Source organism: Furipterus horrens, unplaced genomic scaffold (genome assembly GCF_987537825.1).
Source record: "Furipterus horrens unplaced genomic scaffold, mFurHor1.1.pri manual_scaffold_5, whole genome shotgun sequence".
NCBI classification, from domain to species: domain Eukaryota; kingdom Metazoa; phylum Chordata; class Mammalia; order Chiroptera; family Furipteridae; genus Furipterus; species Furipterus horrens.
The window spans coordinates 127,314,539-127,326,570 of NW_028327175.1; the positions used below are offsets into that span (position 1 = coordinate 127,314,539).

Here is a 12,032-nt window from a genome sequence, read left to right on the forward strand (position 1 = left end):
CCTTGTATGTTTTTTGCTGTTTTTCTCTTGCTGCTTTTAGGATTCTCTCTTTGTCTTGGAATGTTGTCATTTTAATTATGATGTGCCTTGGAGTGGGTTTTTTGGGGTTCCTCTTCATTGGAACTCAGGCAGCCCGAGAGCTAGCCTCAATCTTGCCGAGCCATACTCCGGGAGTTGGTCTCTCTCCTCTTAGGGCGGGCCCCGGACACTTGTGCTCAGTGGAAGTGAGCGTCTGTGAGTCGCCGCCGCCCGCTGTTCCCACGCCGCAGCTGCCTGTTGTTCCCACACCCGCCTGGTCAGGCCTGAGCAGAGCCTGAGCAACTGGTCTGTGCTCTGGCCTGGCACCCACTGGGGCTGACCAGGGCTGTCTGCGCACGGTCTTCTGTGTGTCCAGTGGGCCCTCCCTGTGCCCGTTGGGGCACTGATCTTATGTCTGTTGGGGTGTGTCCGAGGGGCTCCTGGACGTGCGCCCCGCGCACCTGGGGCAGTGAATGAGGGCCCTTCCTTATGCGCGCCCCCGCGACCCAAGGGGAGGGTTGGGGAGTGGGGAGTACGCTCTCTCCTGTCCTCCAGCGCCAATGCCACTTGGTCAAGTCCCGTTTCTGCCAGCGGGCAGAGATCCACTCTCCTCCCAACTCCTCTCCGGGGAAGCCTGTGGTCACCAAAAAGCCTTTCTGTACTTCCAGCCACAGCTCGGGCAGCCACCCCAGTCAGGGATCCCGTCTCGTCCCTTTTTCCTCCGCTACCCTCACCAAACAGGTTGTTCCCAGATGGTTTTCTCTAATCCAGCAATGCCAAGGCTCGACTCCTGCCAGTGTCCAGCTGCTCACTGAGATGTTCTGTCTGCAATTAGCCCAAACTGCAGACGGGTCTCGGGAGCCTGAAACCTCAGCCTCCCCTCACTCCTCCTCCATCTTCTCCTGATAGTCTTATTGGGACCCCTTTGTACGTAATTCTCTTCTTCTCTCTTGCTGTTTTTAAGATTCTCTCTTTATTCTTAATTTTTGACATTTTGATTATAATGTGTCTTGGTGTGGTTCTCCCTGGGTCCAGTTTTTTTTGAACTCTGTGCTTCCTGGACCTGTAAGTCTTATTTCCTTCCCCAAGTTAGGGAAGTTCTGCTTCATTATTTTTTCACATAATTATTCAATTTCTAGTTCTTCTTCTTTACCTTCTGGCAACCCTATGATTCAGAATTTGGCCCACTTATAGCTGTCTCATAGGTTTCTGGGCCTTTCTTCATTTTCCTCACTTTTTGTTTCCTCTTTCTGCCCTGGTTGGACTGTTTGTTCCTTCCCTATGTTCTGATTTGTTGATTTGATCCCTGCTTTTCCTTCCCTCGCCACTAGTTTCATATGTGTTTTTATTCATTTCAGCAGGACTAGCCTTCATTCCTTTCCCATCTTGTTTAAGATCTGCTGGTAGGTCTGTAAGCATTTTTATGACCAAAGCTCTGAACAGTGCCTCAGAAAGATTTCCTATCTGCTGCTTCATTAGATTAGATATTTGTTGTCTGGTCAGCTGTGTCACTGGGATCTCTATCATGATCTGTGACATCCGGACAGTTTTGTGTTTTACCTTTGCTTCCTGGGCGGGGCTGTCATACCTCCTATGCTATAGGAGGCGGAGCCCTGTGCACTCGTCACAGCCTCGCAATCCTTCTCGCCACGTTGTGGCGTTTTGTGTGGGGGTGGGGCTCCAAGAGGGATTCCTGCCGTTCACTCTCTCTGAGAGACTGGAAGCCTCCTCCTCCGTCACCACTTCCTCCAGGCCTCACAGTCCAAGGCAATGGAGGTCTGCCTTCCCTAGCGTTCGAATCACAAGCTGACGGTTCTGGTCTGCAGTTGGGGGTACTCCCCAAGTGCTTCTTGCCTCCCCTTAAATATGGGTGTCTGTGCTTGCCGCTGTTGATGCTGATGCTGCTGCTTCTGCTGCCGCCCCCAGTGTAGAGCTTGACCTCTCCGCCCTGGCTTCGCCCCTCCTACCCATCCAGACAAGCACCACTTCTTTATAACTTCATACGTTGGACTTCCATTTATTTTCTGGAACTTCTGGTTATTTCTGGTTTTGCAGTAGTTGTGTTCCTTCTTAGTTGTGGAGGGAGATGGAGTGTGTCAGTCTAGGCCTCCATATGGCTGGAAGTCTCCGGTGTGTCTTAAATAAATTTAGAACACTGAAAAATACCTACAGCATTTCCCAGTTGCTGTTTTAAAGTCTACCTTCTCTGCCTACTTTTTATTTATTTATTTTTATTTTTATTTTTGTTAGAATAGCTCAGCAAAATAAAATTCCGGTTTATTGTTGGACAACGTTGTTTCACATGTACATCTGACAGGCCAAATAAATAAATAAATACATAAACAGCAAGTTTATAGACTCAAAAAGGGAAAAAAAGCAACTTTTTATCTTTGGCCTTTTAAACTATCTCTCATACAAACCAACTTATAATACTGCTAAGGACATCTACAAAACGTTACTGGAATGCTCAGGAAAAGATTGTTTTTGTTGTTTTTGCTTTTTTTTTTTTTTAACAAGGTTTTTTTTTTTTTTTTGTCCTTTGATATTATAATGAACCTGGTCACGTGAACAAAGTCAAAAGCAAGACAGAGAATGCTCTAACGGCTTGTTTGGTCATCCTGAGATCATTAAAATTGGCTGATTCCTAATAATACAGTATTCCCTCACTTATCGTGGGTATTACGTTCTAGACCCCCCTGCGAAGTAGGAACCTTACATTTATTCTACACCCTTAAACCTACGTAACTTTAACAACATACGTATACAGTACTGCAAAATCCCGCGGTACAGTGAAAAATCCACAATAAATAATTAAATATAATATTTTTAAAAATCCTGTGATACAGTTAGGCTGCGATAAGTGAACCGAGATATAGAGAGGGACTACTGTATATACAAAAATATAAAATGTAAATAAAAGATACAGGCAAGTTTTCCTTTTTAAAGTACTTTTAAGAAAGAAAAGCAGGGCCTTGAAAGTTTTGGGTCTTTTCCTTCCCTATTCATGTGGTTTTGGTTGGGTGGTGGAGAGCGCGTGTCATCTGTGGGTGGCACTGCCCATGGTAGGTGGGCAGCACGCGGGCGAGACTCTTCTTGAAGGTGACCATTTTAGATTCTGAGACAGAAAGTGTAGGGTGAATAGGTCACGATGGCCTTTATTATAAGTTTAACTTTTTCCTTTTTTGCTGTTTAGCCATCCTCATTGATCTTCTCTTTCTTGGTGTCAACATCATCACCTCATCATCTTCAGCTGCCCATTTGCCTGTAGCTGCCTCAGCCTCCTATCTTCATCTCCATCCTCTTCCTTACCATCACCTTCCTCTTTCTCATCCCCTTCTTCATCTACTGCATTGTCAGCCTCCTGCTCCCCATTTTTGTCATTAGCATTCCCATTAGCAAGTGCATCTCTTCCATTCTCTGCCTCCTCCACAGCTTCCCTCTTCTCCTTTAAGTCCTTGGTGGTGCTCTCGGAGCTGGTATCCATGGCTGTGTTTGACACGGTGGGACACACTGGTGAACTTATGCAGCATATTATAAGAAAAGCAAGAGTTTGAGGATTCTGGTGAAAAAGCTGTTGGAGTCCGTGGCAGCTGAGGAGGAGGCTGCAACAGAGGTGGCTGTGGGAGTGGTGAGGCAGACATGGGAACAACGCAGGGATGGCTTTTCAAAGCAGCCAGTGGACTCTCGGCCTGCCTTTTAAGCCCTTCCTAATTCAGTGTGCTCTCTTGGGCCCTAATTCCAAACTACTTTCCTCTCTGGCACCCCTTTCCCTCTCCCCTCCACCTGATCACATTCTGATGTTGCTCTGCCAGCTTCCTCTTTGAAGCCTTTACCAGGGCCTCCCGTCCATGGTGTCGGTCCCTTGAATTCATGTCTGTGACACTGGTCTTTCCTGATAATCAGCCCTTGTTTTTATCCCGTGTTGCTGCTCCTCCCACTCTTCTGTGTCCCTCTGCCAATGATTTCATCACCAAGCTGTTATTGTTTGTTTTTACATCTGTTTCCATGGCCACTGCCCTAGTCCAGGTTCTCATGGTCTCTAAATTGTTTCTTGAGCCTTCTATCCTCATCCTCCTTGGAGTTTACTGCATTAATCTTCATGAAGAATTACTCTAAATTTTGTCTCTCCCCCCTCAAAATCCTTACCAAGCACCCCAGGGCCAGTATAATAGTCTGTTTAAAATCTTTTTTTATTATGGAAATTTTCACACATATGTAAGATAAAGAAGAGGACAATGAACTCCATGTCCTCATCACCCTGGTTCAACATCACCAACTCCTAGCTTTCCTAATTCATATACTTATATCTCTTTTTTTAATGTGTATTGATTTTATTTATTAATTTAAAAAATTTTAAAGTATACTGTATTGATTATACTGTTAGATTTGTCCCATTTTTTTTCCTTTGCCCCACCCCCCCACCCCCAATACCACCCTTCCCTCCAGCAATTCCTACCCCTTTAGTTCATGTCCATGGGTCATGCATGTAAGTTCTTTGGCTTCACCCTTTCCTATACTGTCTTTGACATCCCCCTGTCTTATTTTTTTCCTACCAATTATGCTTCTTAATTCCTACACCTTTTCCCCCATTCCTCCTTTCCGCCTCCCATCTGATGATAACCCTCCAGATGATCCTCATACCTATGATTCTGTTCCTGTCCTGTTTGTTTGCTTAGTTCGTTTTTGTTTTGTTCTTTTAGATTTTGTTGTTGATAGTTGTGAGTTTGTTGTCATTATAATGTTCATAGTTTTGATCTTTTTCTTAAGTAAATCCCTTTACCATTTTGTATAATAATTTCTTGGTGATGATGAACTCCTTTAGCTTTACCTTGTCTGGGAAGCACTTTATCTGTCCTTCCATTCTAAAGGATAGCTTTGCTGGATAGAATAATCTTGGTTGTGTAGGTCCTTGCTTTTCATCACATCGAATACTTCTTGCCAGTTCCGTCTTGCCTACAAAGTTTCTTCTGAGAAATCAGCTGATAGTCTTATGGGGACCCCTTTGTAAGTAACTCTCTGCTTTTCTCTTGCCGCTTTTAAGATTCTCTTTATCTTTAACCTTTGGCATTTTGATTATGTGTCTTGGTGTGGTCCTCCCTGGGTCTAGTTTGTTTGAGATTCTGTGCTTCCTGGACCCGTATGTCCATTACCTTCCTCAAATTAGGGAAGTTTTCTTTATTTTTCGCATAATTTTTCAATTTCTTGCTCTCCCTCTTCACCTTCTGGCAATCCTATGATTTGGATGTTGGCGCGTTTAAAGCTATCCCAGAGGTTTCCAAGCCTCTCATTTTTTTCAATTCTCATTTCTTCCTTCTGTACAATTTGTTGATTTGAACCCTGGTTTCCTTTCCTTCACCACTTGTTTCATGTGGATTTTCCTTCATTTCACCCAGGATAGACTTCATTCTTTCCCCATCCTGTTTAACTTTTTCTGTCAAGTCTGTGAGCATCTTATCACCAGTGCCTTAAACTGTGCATCTGTTAGGCTTGCTATCTGCTTGTTGCTTAGTTATGTCACTGGGACCTTGATCTGCCCCTGCTTCTGGGCCATACTTCTCTGTCTCCTCTTGACAGCTTTCTGTGTTTGCCTCTGTGATTTGGGTAGGGCTGTCGCACCTGTTAACGCTATAGGGGGTGGAGCCTTGGGTATTTGTTAGTGCTGACGACCTCTTTCACTGTGTTTTGGCACTGTATGTGGGGGAGGGGTCTGAGAGAGAAAAGTACCAGTTGCCGCTGCTTTTCCAGGCACTTCTCCCCCTTCCCGTACTAAACCAGCTGCCCCTTTTTCGAGACTGGTAGCTTCTTCCAGTCTGGCTTTCATAGTCAGAAGCAATGAGGCTTTATTTTTCCTGGCGCTGGAACTGCAAGCTACATGGTCTGGTCTGAAGCTGGGATCCATCTGTTTGGGACTGAGATTGTTTCTTGGATTGAAGCTGTATGACTGTGTTTTTCGCTACAGCTACAGTTGCTGTACTGCTAGCTGTGCCCACCCGCCGCGCTCCCACCAACTACCACTGCCTGTAGTCATGCAGCTAGGCATGCTGCCTGCCAAGCACTCCCCCGACTCTCCACAGCTGCTGCTTCGCTCCTCTTTCTCTCTACCCTGCCTCTGCCCCTCCTACCTTTCTGGCTGATTATTTCTTTTTTATTTCTTTGCTGAACTTCCCTGTAGTTTTGATTTTCTGGATTTTCTGAGTTCTTTTAGTTTTGAATTGGTTGTAAATTCCTTCTTAGTTGTGAGGAGATGCAGCATGTGTATTTACGCCTCCATGTTGGCCAGAATTCTTTCATTTTTTCAAATAAGTTTTCGATTTCTTGCTCTTTTTCTTCTCTGGCACCCTTGTGATTAGGATGTTGGTATGTTTAAAGTTGTCCCAGAGGTTCCTAATTCTCTCCTTGTTTTTTTCAATTCTTGTTTCTTTTTTTTCTGTTCTGGGTGAATGTTTATTTCTTCCTTTTGTTCCAAATTGTTGATTTGAACCCCAGCTTCCTTCCCATCACTGTTGGTTCCCTGTATATTTTCTTTATTTCACTTTGTATAACCTTAACATCTTCCTTTATTTTGTGGCCATATTTAGTCATTTCTCTGAGCATCCTGATCACCAGTGTTTTGAACTCTTCATCTGATAGGTTGGCTATCTCTGTTTCATTTAGTTCTTTTTCTGGGGTTTTGTTCTGTTCTTTCATTTGGGCCATATTTCTTTGCCTGCTTAATTTGGCAGCCTCCCTGTGTTTGTTTAGGTAAAGCTGCTTTGATTTCGTGTCTTGGTAGTATGGTCTAATGTAGTAAGTATCCTGTAGGGTCCAGTGGCACAGCCTCCCCTGTCACCCAAGCTGGTACTTGAGGTGAGCTCTTTGTGTGGGCCGAGTACATCTTCCTCTTGTAATTGAGCCTTGATTGTTGTTAGCAGATAATGGGAGGGATTTACCCAGGCCAGTTAGCTATAAGGACTGGCTATGACCACTGACCACCGTGGACGGTCAGCTGTGCAGGGGCAGGGTGGTGGTGCTCCGACGTGGTCTGTAGCTGTCCATTGGGTGCGCTGGCCCTGGGGTTTCCTGGGTGGTGCAGGCCAAGGTCAGCCTGTGTTTTGCCCCAGGCCACCTTGCCTGAGCTGTAAAGCAATCTGAAATGGATGCTACTTGTCTTCCTTGTACTGGAACCGTGTACTTGGGGGTCTGGTGTGGGGCTGGGACTCCTTGCTCCTGAGCTATCCTTTCCAAATTTTTATTCACCACACATGGGTGAGAGACCAGCCCGTTGCGCAGCTGCTCCCCTCCTGCCTGTCTGAATGGATGTGGTTTCTTTAATTCCGTAGTTGTCAGACTTCCATTCAGCTTTGATGGTTCTGGCTGATGCTTGTTCTATATTTTAGTTGTAATTTTGATGTGGTTGTGTGAAGAGCGAGCCACGTCTGCCTCCGCCGCCATCTTGACCAGATCCCCTGCTTGTATACCTCTTAAAGTAGAACTCCTATGCCTTAATATCAATTAACTAGAAAAAGAAAATAAATGAAACCAAAGGGAGTGTTCAAATGTTCCATTATCTATAAGTGTCATAATTTAACTGTTTGAATTAGGATTCAGATTAGTTCTGCACATTGGAATTGGTTGATAAGTCTCTTATGTTTCTTTTGCAGTCTTAAGTTCCTTTTCATATCTATCTATCTTGTTTTCTTTTTCAACCCCCACCCCCTTTCCAATTTATTTCTCTAAGGTAAAGCCTTGTCTTAGCCTCGTGTTCAAAGCCTTCTCTCTACACCTCATGTGTCCTGTGGCTGGCCCATTCTCTAACCACCCTGAGCTCTTGATTCCCTGAACATTTATTACATCTGCCTCTGAGACCACCCCCTGAAGTGAAAGCCTGCACGTATGTGTGTGTGGGGGCAATTTCTTTGCCTTCTTTCTACAAAGCCTAGCACATCATGGGCGTCATGGTACATGTGGGGTGAGAGTTAACTAAAGAAAAGTAGGACATTTTGAAACAAAAGAGTATTCTCAAGCAAGAATAAGGAGTTTAGAAGATTGTAGGGGCAGGGTTGGGGAAGAAAAGAACCTAAGAGCAAAGAAAATTAGGCAGAATCAATACTGTGCTAGAGAGCATGGGGCGGGTGGCTGAGGCTTAGCCTGGGCCGGATCCCAGCAGTGGATGTGGTCATTATCTTCCCAGAATGCTACTTAAAGCATCCAGCAGCCAGGTTGGGCATTAGGGCACAGCTACAGCATGACCTCGGGAATTATTCCAGGAGTCCAGCCAGAAAGGGCCTTGTTTTCCAGGCTGGCTTTAGGGTGACTCAGGCTGGAATTAAGAAACTAGATTTACATGTGAGGGTGTGCCAAGCTGAACTCTGTAACTATGTGTGTGCCGGCAATTTGCCTATTTCTGTAGAGAATGTGGGAAGGCTCACGCCATGACATCATAAACAGTCCCACTGGAAATGATGAAAGAAGACATGTTGGTGCTGAGAGTCTCCCCAGACAGGGGGCTCTCAAAGGGGCAACTGGGGGATGGGGTGGAGACTGCTTCCTTTCCTGTCCCCCCTGAGTTCTGAATTGGTTGAGAAATGGATCCAGAAGGCAAGTAGAAATGAAAACTGTAGCTTCAACTTAGTAAAGTGGTATTGGTGAGTGTGGTTTCGGTATTCCTACAGCCCGAAGGGCTTCTCAAGCCTCCCTCCCAAAATTAGAAATTACCTGGGGTCTCTGTGGCAGAGTTTTGGATGTCCTAGCTTTTGCAGAGTGCTGAAGACACAGGAGTTAGTGAGGCCACCTGTACCCAGCAAATTTTTGCCTGTTGCCCCTACCCAGTAGAAAACCTCAGAGCAGAGAAATCCAAGTCTTCATTTATTGTTCTGAGGGAGAAACAGGGCTTGGTCCCACAGAATAGTTCAGTGGAGAAGGTGGGAGCCCTCTTTCATGGATCTGCAGGAATATACACAGAGAGTGAGTTCTATGTCAGGCTTCAGGGTGACAATTTAAAGAAGAGAAGGCCCTGCTCTGACAGCTCTGAGCAGACAACACCGATGGGAACTCTCCCTTCATGTGGCACTCTCCTGTGCTGCCTGGTGCTGTGACATTGACCCTTCCTCTTCTTCCTCCCCCAGAGCTGGAGCACAGCAGGCATTGGAGAAACCCTGACTGACGCCCTGCCTACCTTCAGCCTCACCCCTCTTGAGTACATCAGCAATGTAAGAGCTACCATGTGCTTCTGTCTTGGTGGTCACAGCCTTTTAGGCCTCGCCTTGGGTTTTGATTCTGGATCCTCTTGGTAAAGTAGTCATTACCCTAGCAGTGCAGTGAGACCTCTGCTTTTGCACAGTCTCTATCCACATCCAGAACTTTAAGGAAATGTAGCCAATTTCCATATATAAGCTGGGGAAGCATGCTGATTTCAGAACCTGACAACCTCTACCTCCCTAATATGAGATGCAGTTGGTACCTGAAGGTATCAGAGTATGAGTCCAGTAGGACATTCTGACTTGGGAAGACTGGATCAGTTTTCAGAACTCACCTGAACAGAGCAAACTGTTTTTGTTTAATCCTCACCTGAGCACTTGCTTTCAGAGAGAGAGGAAAGGGGAGTGACAGAGAGAGAGAGAGAGAGAGAGGGAGAGAGATCTATTGGTTGCCCTCTCATACATACCCCAACTGGGGCTTGAACCCACAGCCCTTTGGTCTATGGGACAATGCTTCAACCAGCTGAGCCACACTAGCCAGGGCCAAACTCAGCAAACTTAATGAGCACCTGCTTGTGCCAGGCCCTGTGCTGAGGGTTCTCCTATTTAATTCACAGCAGCAAATAACTCCCTTAATATTTTATTTTATTTTATTATTGTTATTTTTTAATTGTATTTTTTCTATTACCATTTGTCCCCCCTAGAAGCTTAATATTTTTAAAAAGCAGAATAAACCCTGCTGGGGAGCAGGACACTCCAAGTCCTTTCATCCTCCTCTACTCGCACTGGGAGTTGACAGTCTCCCAGATTCTTACTCAGGACCTTTCCTTTCCTTGCTGCAGTCAGCTCCCTGCAGCGCTCTGAAACGTCAGTGTTGTAATGAATAATGCACAGGAGTGATGGACCCCAGTCGTGTATACCTCACACCAGGGGCGATTTCTGGTTTCTCAGGGGTGGTTTTGAGATAGGTGATTTCTGACTCATGTTCTCACCTTAGGACTCCCTTCTCCACATAAGTTATGACTCTGTTGTAATAAATACAAAGGAACCTTAGAAGTAAATGGCTGTACGATTAGAAGTTTGTGGTGATCCTACCGGCGGGGAGGATCACATTCCACTCTCTGTCCACCGGAAACAACACCAAGTTCTGAGTGGCAGTCATTGTCCTGTTTTCTGTGGCATGACCAATTTCCTGCACTATGAAATTTAAGGTGTGGGTTGGTCTGTACAACCAGTGGGAATGATCTCATTTTTAGAATTGAGACAGTATGCACTATAGTCAAAATTAATTCAGGAAATTATGTCACTGGAAGCAACTTGAGAGGTTACTGAGTTGATTTTAAAGGAGTAGAGGAGTAAGGAGGCTAGGATGCATTTCTTGGTGGGCCCTTCCCTTCCTGCTGTGACCCTCATGCATTGTAAGGTGTTGTACCCAGGGCAGGAAAGGAATGTCTGTCACACACGCACTGTGTGCAGGGACAGTGCTAGGTGCGGATTGGTACATGAGATAGTGCACAGTCTAGACAGAGTGACATGTCAGCAACTACTCTGCAAGCTGGCTGGCAGTAGTGGCACAGGTCAGCACGGGGCTCTGAGGATGGGAGTGGGACTGGAGACCATTTGTCCAGCGCAGCTCGGTGGGGACAACAGATACTATGTGTGTTTCATTTTCACTGCGGTTGTTGAAGTGTGAGCTCCTCCTGTCAGAGGTGATGACCGGTAAGCTCCCCAAGGTCATGCAGTGGCAGAGCCAGGAATTGGACCCAAGTCTGTCTGACCACACAGATTCTCGTTGTTCCTGGGCCACTCAGGGTGTCCGGGAGTATGTGAGATGTAAGCATCCCTTTCCACACTGACTTCCAAAATATAAATATGGACAGAGTTCCTGTGAGAACCCTGCACTGGTGGCATCTGTCTGGAAACCACAGCAAGCTCCACGATCTAAAGCCAAGGAACTGAAGTTTGAGATGTCAGATTATTGAAATTTTGTACATAAAGGACAGTTTGCCTTGTCGGTGAATGCCCTCACCCACACAGAGCCACCTGAGTGTTATCAAGGGGTGAGGTCGGAGGAAAGGCTGTGAAAAATTAAAAAACGATACAGATACAAGATAGAGTGATGATGTTTTATTTCGAGTAAAACTGGGTCTGTGAATTTAGCCAAAAATGTGGCTACCAATGAAAGATATACCAAGTACAGGAATGTGCCTGGGGTCTATGCTCACAGTAGGTGTTCAGGAAGTGCTTGCTGAGTGGAATTAAGTGCTTCCTGAAAGGAGAATTCCCAGCCCCAGCAATCAGCACCCTTCTCTTCCTCTCACCTGGTGGAAAAAGCAGAAATGTACAGTGGTTATTAGTGAGGTAAGTGGCCACTTTTCTGGTTTGAATGAAAATGTACTAAGTAAATGAAAGGGGAAGATGCTACATACTTCTTTCAAGGGAGACCAACTTATCTTTTTTCTTTTTCTTTTTTTGTTAGCATGATGAACCATAGGATGTTTAGACTTACTATAGCTAGATACATAAAATGTTTGGGAATAAGGATGTAACAGTTGTGTAGTCCTCGGGATTGGGTAGATTTTGGAGTCTATGTAAACTTCCAGATGCTATACTTTCAGGGGGACCTGCCACTGGTTAGGTACATGTGAGGCGAGTTGAGAGGCCTCAGACCTTTAGCTTTCAGAGTTTGTATCAACTCTTAAGTTGAGATGAATGTCTGAAATGAATATAGAGCCAAAAGAAGCAACAACAGGTTCACAGACTTTTCTATAAAATACAGATTTTGTTGTCATAACATGGAAATCAACCTTATTATTTTATACTTATCCTAAAACACAA

General features: G+C 45.2%; 2 protein-coding genes and 1 pseudogene across 3 annotated transcripts in view; 1 reads left to right on the forward strand and 2 right to left on the reverse strand.

Moving 5' to 3' along the window:
• COG7 (component of oligomeric golgi complex 7) overlaps positions 1-12,032 on the forward strand; it is a 74,056-nt gene that overhangs the window by 55,869 nt on the left and 6,155 nt on the right. For both annotated transcript variants that reach the window (XM_090277754.1, XM_090277753.1), the window contains exon 14: positions 9,123-9,206. In XM_090277754.1, coding sequence (XP_090133880.1) covers positions 9,123-9,206 — 84 coding nt within the window. The remainder of the gene's footprint in view (positions 1-9,122; positions 9,207-12,032) is intronic.
• LOC150009774 (prothymosin alpha pseudogene) lies at positions 3,031-3,522 on the reverse strand (annotated as a pseudogene).
• The window catches only part of SCNN1B (sodium channel epithelial 1 subunit beta), a 69,730-nt gene continuing 69,004 nt past the window's right edge, over positions 11,307-12,032 (reverse strand). Inside the window, exon 16 of the mRNA XM_090277763.1 lies at positions 11,307-11,515. Coding sequence (XP_090133889.1) covers positions 11,492-11,515 — 24 coding nt within the window. The 3' untranslated portion in view covers positions 11,307-11,491. The remainder of the gene's footprint in view (positions 11,516-12,032) is intronic.